Raw genomic sequence first — 6,939 nt, 5'->3', positions numbered from 1 at the left:
GGCGGCGCCTCTAAGCTGCAGGAGGCCATCAAGTGCGGCGGCCTCGCCGCCGTCAAGAGCAAGGTCATCCTCGGCATCCTCGAGCAGGCCAAGGCCAGGTACGGCGCCTACTCGCTCGACCACATGTTCGACAAGACGGACGAAGAGGCCATGCGCGAGCTCATCGGCTTCCAGGGCGTCGGGCCCAAGACGGCGAGCTGCGTGCTGCTATTCTGTCTCCGGCGCGAGAGCTTTGCCGTCGACACGCACGTGTGGCGCATCACGGGCCTCTTGGGGTGGCGTCCGAAGACCGCCAGTCGCGACGAGACGTATGCCCACCTCGACGTGCGCATCCCGGACGAGGACAAGTACGGCCTGCACATCCTGCTGGTGAAGCACGGCAAGGTGTGCGACGAGTGCAAGGCTGGCGGTAAAGACCCTGGGCAAGTGTCTGCTGAGAAACGTCCTTCCTGGGACAAGGACGACGGTGTCGCTGGCGCTTCTCTGAGTTGCCCGACGAAGACGACGATGAGAACGGTGCCGTGAAAGAAGAGACGAAAGACAAAGTCAAGGAGGAAGCGAAGGACGAAGATGAAGAATCTTAAGTCGAGAAATCCGATTGTCAAATCGCAGGGCAGATGCTGTACACTAATGCAAAATGAGCGTTTCTCCCACGACATTGTCATACGTATATCAATGATGTATCAAGTCTAGTATCCAACTACCTAGGGTATTACTCATTAAAGGATTGTAAGAAGCAGAACTCCAGTTCGCGACCTGGAAAAAAGGACGCCGAAACCCAAGTACGCCAAAAGTGCCCCCGAAGGTTATGTGCCGTCTATCCGTGTATATTCCGTCTACCGCGCCAGCCTGTTCCCACGTCCCCCGCAACGCGTTCACCCTCACCCCCCTCCTCACCCCCCTCCTCACCAGGTAAACTTCATTAGCGCCGGGTTCAGCAGTACGGGCAGCGCAAAGTGGCAAATGGTCACAGACGCCAGCGGATAGATGGAGGCGAACGTCTTGATCTGCCACTCGCGCGGGAAGAAGAAGTAGCCCGTGACGAGCAGGCCCGTCATGAGGAAGCAGAAGAGGAACGTGCCCCAGAAGCTCTTGATGATCTTGGGGATCTCCTCGACGAAATTGCAGTGCTCAACCTCTTTCGACGTCGCGCCCCACTGGATGTTGATCTCAAAGAAGTGGCAGAGCAAGGCTTTCGAGACGTGCAGCGAGATGCCGCCGAGGAAGATGGAGAAGAGCGGGATCCATTTGAAATTGTTCCACACTGGGAACTGTTAGTCAATGATTCTCGTTGCGAAAGCTTTTACGAGAAGAAAAGACTTACGCGCAGGCAGGAAGGACTGTTCGCCGAGGCGGTACCGCAGTACGGCCAGGGCAATGTTTCCGGCGAGAGGGAACACGATGATGATCGAGAAGTAGATGGCGAAGGAGTCGAGGTAGTATTTGTCGTAGAAGCCAAACAACCAGCCAGTCAGGAAATAGTTCATGAGCGTCAGGATCCACGAGGCACCAATGGCGTAGTAGGTGCCGATGTAGCCCATGATGGTGATCTTGCGGTAGAAGGCGATGTTGGACATGAGGAACCTCCTGAAGAGGGGTGTGAAAGGCCCTCGCACGAACCACAAACGGAAGGGGTGGAAGAGGAGCTCATTGACACCGAAAGCATACTTCTCCCATCGAGCCAACTCGTCGTACACTGTCAGGGAGACACCCTCCTTAAAGCCTTCACCAGGATATGTGCCGAACCGGAGAGAGTAGCCGGCGGTCTGCAGGCGGAGTGCCATGTCAAAGTCTTCCGAGACGTGCGACTCGGACCAGAACTTCTCGTAGCCGTCCTCGTCAGTGTAAGAACCAGCATCCTGGATGGCAGACCATCGAAGAACTGCGTTGTGGCCCACGAAGGGCGGGATGTCTCCATTGGCAACGGCAAACTTGATGCTTGTGTAAATGAGTTGAGTGAACCAGGTGACGCTGTGTGTCATGTTAGCTCAATTCGGCTTCTCGTAGGAGAGGAAAATACTCACGCTCGCTCGAAGAATGACTCGGTCACGTTCATGACACCGGAAGAGTACTGCAGAATGGCAATCTCAGGCGACGCATCCATCTCACTGACAGCGTCGAGCAGGCAATCCCTGGGGACACGCGTATCCGAGTCAATGAGCAGCACGTAGTCGCCGACGCGCACATTGCCTTCGGCCCACGTCCGACCCTCGTCTTCCTGCAAGACCTGCGCCAGGGCCTGCGTGTAGACGCGATCCTCGGACTCTTGGCTCCAGGAGTCGCCCCTCGTGATGCCCTTCAGCTTCTCCTCGATGCGGTTGCTCACCATGAGACAGTAGTTCATGTTCGAGGCCTTCTTGAAGCGACCCCGACGCAGGAACGGCTTGACCGACTCATCTTCGGGCTTGGGATTATGGGCTGGCCGGCTGACCCAGCCGATGTTGTGCTCCTCGTAGAACTCCTTGCGACCGAGTGCCTCGTCAGCGGAGAGGAGCTGCATGCCGTCGTCGTTGACGAAAATGTTGGCCGTCCCGCCCTGAAGCTCGTAGGTCGAGATGGCGGCCTTGAGGGAAATGACAGTCGGACGAATGACGGGCGCGAGGCTCTCCTTGTACACAGGCATCTGGATCGTGATGTGGGGGAGGTCCTGAAGCTCGCGGTTCAGACGGCGCGGGGGCTGTCCAGAATAGTTCTTGGAGTTGGAGGTGAGGGACGAAATAGGACCGATGATCTGGAAGATGTCGCAGATGATGATGAGGAAGAAGAACTAAGAAGAGTCAGAAAGCCATCACTCCTGCCATCAATCCTGCTGTCAATCGGGACACACGTACCAGACTGATAAACATGGTCAGGGGGGAGACGGCGACCAGTGCCAAGCGTTTAAAGTCTCCATCGACCATGGTTTGTAGCGCGAGTGACCTCCATCCGAGACCGAGACAGACCACCGAGAGTCCCAAAGTCATCCCGACGATGACGGGGCTCGTCAGTCGGACTGGCCTGTCCTCGGTCTTGCCCTCCTCAAGGCTGGAGGGTGTAATCTCATCGACAGTCACCTCGGCGGGACTGGCCTTCTCGTCGTCGCCACTCTCCTCGTCACCGCCGTCCTGCCAGATATACCGAATGAGGTTCTTTTCCAGGCCCTCGGCGCGCTCCAAAATGTGGTCGGCCTCGTCATCCCAAACCACCAGCAGGGGCGGCTCCAGCACGAATGCCGCAAACTGATGCTTGTGGCAGCGAGGCAGGTCTGAAATCTTGGCGAGCACCTGCAGGCGCAGACCGTCCATGAGCGGGATGTACGGCAGGCTGCCAGAGCTGAGGACTCCGCGAATGATGGAGTGAATGACTGGTGTGTTCATGGTAATCGCACACTACACTGTCAATTGAAGGCCTCCGGTCATGAGCGGTGAGGGTACTTACGCTGACGTTGAGCTGGCAGACCAGGTCGAACAGGCCATTCCGAACATTGCGAATGTCTGCTGGGGCGCAGACAAAATCATTGCGGCCCTTCTTGAGAATCGCGCCCTCCCAGGGACTGAGGCTGGTCGCGTACAATCTCCTCAGCTGGTCCTGCCAGAGGCTGTGAACTGTGACGTCGGCCCTGAGGTCGCCGCAGTTGCTGTACCGGCCCAGGGTGTTGATCGAATGCTGTGTGCCGAGACCCGAGGGCGCCAGCGACGAGGTTCTCCTGACACCGACAGACGATGAGTCTGAGTGGGCTTGTCCATGCTTGGTCTTCTTCTTCTCAGACTTCTCTCCCTTGACGTCCTGCAGAGCAGTGTCCTTCTGCTTTGCTGGTGCAAAGTAGCTCTTGAAGGCCTTCATGGTGGGTGATCTGCGCAGGGGGTATGTGGGCGAGAGAGCTGCAAGGAAGTTGGAGGTGCGCCAGAAGGAGATGAGCAACTGTATGGACCTGTCAGGCGGAGCCAAGAGCGACAGGCGGGCTTGCAGGAGACGACAAGGAAAAAAGAGAGAGGACAAGGAGGGGGGAACTTAGAAGGAGGAGAGGGATACCAGGTCACAGATATCCTGCAGCAAGACGGCTGCAGTAGGAGCAACAAGCTCGTGCGGTCAGGCGTCGCGAGTCTAGATTCCAATATGAAATCTTTGGGGGTTCAGCTTCCAGCGCGTGGGTCGGCCGGTCAAGCTCGATGCCGACTGCATCGACATGGAGCTATCGAGTGATACGAGGGGGTAGCGCCCTCTCGGGCGTCTCCGTTGCCTTGACGTCCGTCTCATCCAGCCAGCCTGTGCAGTCAGGCTGAACCCAAGATGGCAACCTAAGTAGGGGGTCACCCATGCTGAATCGAGCGTCTGCGGCAGAAGAAGGTGAAGCGAGCTCCGAAAGAGGGTAGCTGTTGATGTGCTGGCGGCGCCACCAGGCATGGTCAATGGGACTCAATGGGAGCAGAACCCATTGGACCAGAGCTTGGGAGCCGGGGGTAGACGTAGGTCAGCCCGGCGGTGATGTGCCTGGCGGAGGCGTTTGCGTCAAAGAAAGTCAGAGTTGTGTTATCTGCTGTCAGGCTAGGTCATGTCGTTCAGGGAATGTGAGGCTGCCGCCACAGGGGTGAGAAAGGGTGCTATGGCGGCCTGGCAAATACGGCACTAGACGCAGGCCCCTAAATGGCTGACGGGTGTATGGGAAGAGTCGACCTTGGCATGAAGCCTCCGACTTGGCGCGCGCATGGGTGTGTTAAAGCGACAGGATGCCTTGCGGTGCTGCTGCGGCCACGGAGTGTGGTGATGTTTACGGGAAACGGGCGAGGCCAGGCCGGATCGACGCGGAAGGTGACAGGGTATGGTGCATGTACCGGCGGAGGGCTGGGGTGGTATGTGTATGTACGTCCGGACAGGCCATGTTGGTCGGCAGTATCGGCCACCTGCCTAGGCAAAGCAACTGTTCATCGGTCTCATCTGCAATGTCCTGAGGGCTGGTCTGATCGCGGAGACATGCATCCTGCCGATGGTCTATTAAGCTCGGTGAATGGAAATATTTCTTAGCGAGATCCCTCTTTGTAGGTTGCTATTAACAGGCGACTTCTGGACAAAGGAACGGTGTTGACATCGTCGAGACTAGGCAGTCAAGGGAGAATGAACAAAGGTGCCCATCACAACAATCAACGTCGAATAGCTGACGGTCTAGCTCAGGTAAGGCAAGGCAGGTACCCTGTATCTAAAAGATGTTGTCGTCTCTCATATCTGCAGCCACTGGCGAAGGGGCAGTAGGAATCCATGATACAGATAGGAGATAGATGGGATCGACAGGAACAATACTGACGCGCTAGGTGAGTTGTTTGCCCTGCACAACCTCGCCTTGCCATGTCCGACTGGGTAAGGTGCCCAAGGTACCACAAACAAAGATAGGCGGGTACCCATGTCAGGCAAGGTATCGATCGAGGTAGGTGGCTCAATTCTAGCTCGTCCCGTCCTTTGGCCAGCTGAGCAACAGGGAGAAACGGTTCCTTGGCAGAAAGACGAGAAGAAAGCTTCAGAAAAGTAATCTTGCAGACACGATGTGCTGCGAACGCACATGTAAATGCGATGCGGTTGGAAAAGGCTTGTGGGACCAGGGTCAGGACCAGGGTTAGGACCAGGGTCAGATCCAGGACTAGGAGACGGGAAGCAACCCAATAGGCGGCTGATAGGTTCCAACGGCCCAGCCCGTATTCCGATTGCTGTCGCGCGGCTTCGACACATCTTCAGCTGCCCAGACACGGGCTGCAAAACGCTGGCCCAGGGGTTCAAAAACGGGAATTATTGCTCCTTGCCAAGGCGGGATGCGCATCTCAAGTCTGCAGTGTCACCCTCCAACTGACAACTCGCCCAGCCTCTCAACAAACTGGCTTCGCCCCTCTGCCCATCTCCAGCGTGGCGGAACAGAAGGGTATACCATCCCGGGGGGGCGGGGGGGGGGGGGGGGACGGTGGTTGACCCCCATGTGTCTTGAGCCCTACAGTGGCCATCCCCCCCCTCCCCCCCCCCTTTGCCCTCTACCCCTGCACCCGTTGCCCCCCTCTGCTCACATCAAGTCTTCTGTACCAACTTTAACACGAATTCTACATAGCACGGCACCCTCTCCCGTGTCTAGATAGCGTGTTGTGCGCCAAGTCACCACCACATTCTCAGCCCTCGCAAAACTTATTGGTTGCCGATAAGCCGTACCTCGCTGAGGCCAGCCGCCACCATTGATGACCGCCTGTCGCGCGCATGGCCAATCCTCTAGTCTATCTGGCGCCCATGGGCCTTGGCCTGCGGCTTATGGAACAGAACGGCCACGGCTTCAGGTGAGTGTGAGAAAGCGGGATGCAGGCCATTCAATATTTCGTTTCGCCTCACTCGCCCGCCATCACTTGCCCCCTGGTTGCAGGAAGCGATAGCTCCTTTCTAGGTCTCCAGCGTGATGCGAGTGGCGTGCTCGAGGCATGAATGGTCTGGGACGCAACCTACTATCACAACCGACATATAAAGCTTCATCGAAGCACTGAAGAATCCTGGGATGGGCACGAGGGTAGCAGTGCCAATAGCTTGGAGACGCGTTCTGCAGAAGAATCGAAACACACGGTTTCAACCTAACGTGCTCTAGCGACATGTTTGGTGTCTGCACTGGAATGTCCCTTGTGCTTTGATCGCTGATGCTCTTGTATCTCGGCGTCATCTTTTGCATGGTAGTACTGGATGCCGAAGGAAAGATGGCGGGGGGGTAGGCAGCAGCAAAACATGGTCAAATCGCGCGAGGGGTTGCTGCGTTGTTTTATCCCCTCCCAGCAAATGCATCGAGCGGTCTGGACATGCAACATCATGCCGGTGAGAGAGCAAATACACAATGTTGCATCACTTTTATGCACCTTCGCTAAACATGCGCCGCACAGCCTCATTCTGCGCCTGAACACTGACACATTCTAATCAGGCTATTTCTGGGTACGTTCGGTTGACAAGAAT

The 6,939-nt window shown here is 56.7% G+C and overlaps 2 protein-coding genes across 2 annotated transcripts in view; one reads left to right on the top strand and one right to left on the bottom strand.

The window, feature by feature from the left end:
• Positions 1–525, top strand: part of VDBG_06553 (base excision DNA repair protein) — a gene marked incomplete at both ends in the record, with an annotated part of 1,186 nt that extends 661 nt beyond the window's left edge. Inside the window, one exon of the mRNA XM_003002945.1 lies at positions 22–525. Within this exon, the coding sequence (XP_003002991.1) occupies positions 22–525 (504 nt within the window). The remainder of the gene's footprint in view (positions 1–21) is intronic.
• A 380-nt stretch (positions 526–905) lies between these two features.
• Positions 906–3,822, bottom strand: VDBG_06552 (conserved hypothetical protein; the record flags this gene model as incomplete). The annotated part of the gene is made up of 5 exons (XM_003002944.1): positions 906–1,264; positions 1,325–1,971; positions 2,025–2,767; positions 2,832–3,263; positions 3,298–3,822. 5 exons carry the CDS (start codon positions 3,820–3,822, stop codon positions 906–908), a joined length of 2,706 nt encoding a protein of 901 aa, XP_003002990.1.
• Between the last annotated feature and the right edge of the window lie 3,117 nt (positions 3,823–6,939).

The sequence above is a fragment of the Verticillium alfalfae genome, genomic scaffold (assembly GCF_000150825.1).
Source record: "Verticillium alfalfae VaMs.102 supercont1.8 genomic scaffold, whole genome shotgun sequence".
NCBI classification, from domain to species: Eukaryota; Fungi; Ascomycota; class Sordariomycetes; order Glomerellales; family Plectosphaerellaceae; genus Verticillium; species Verticillium alfalfae.
Note: the sequence above shows the minus strand (reverse complement) of the source record. Positions and strands in the feature narration are given on the sequence as shown.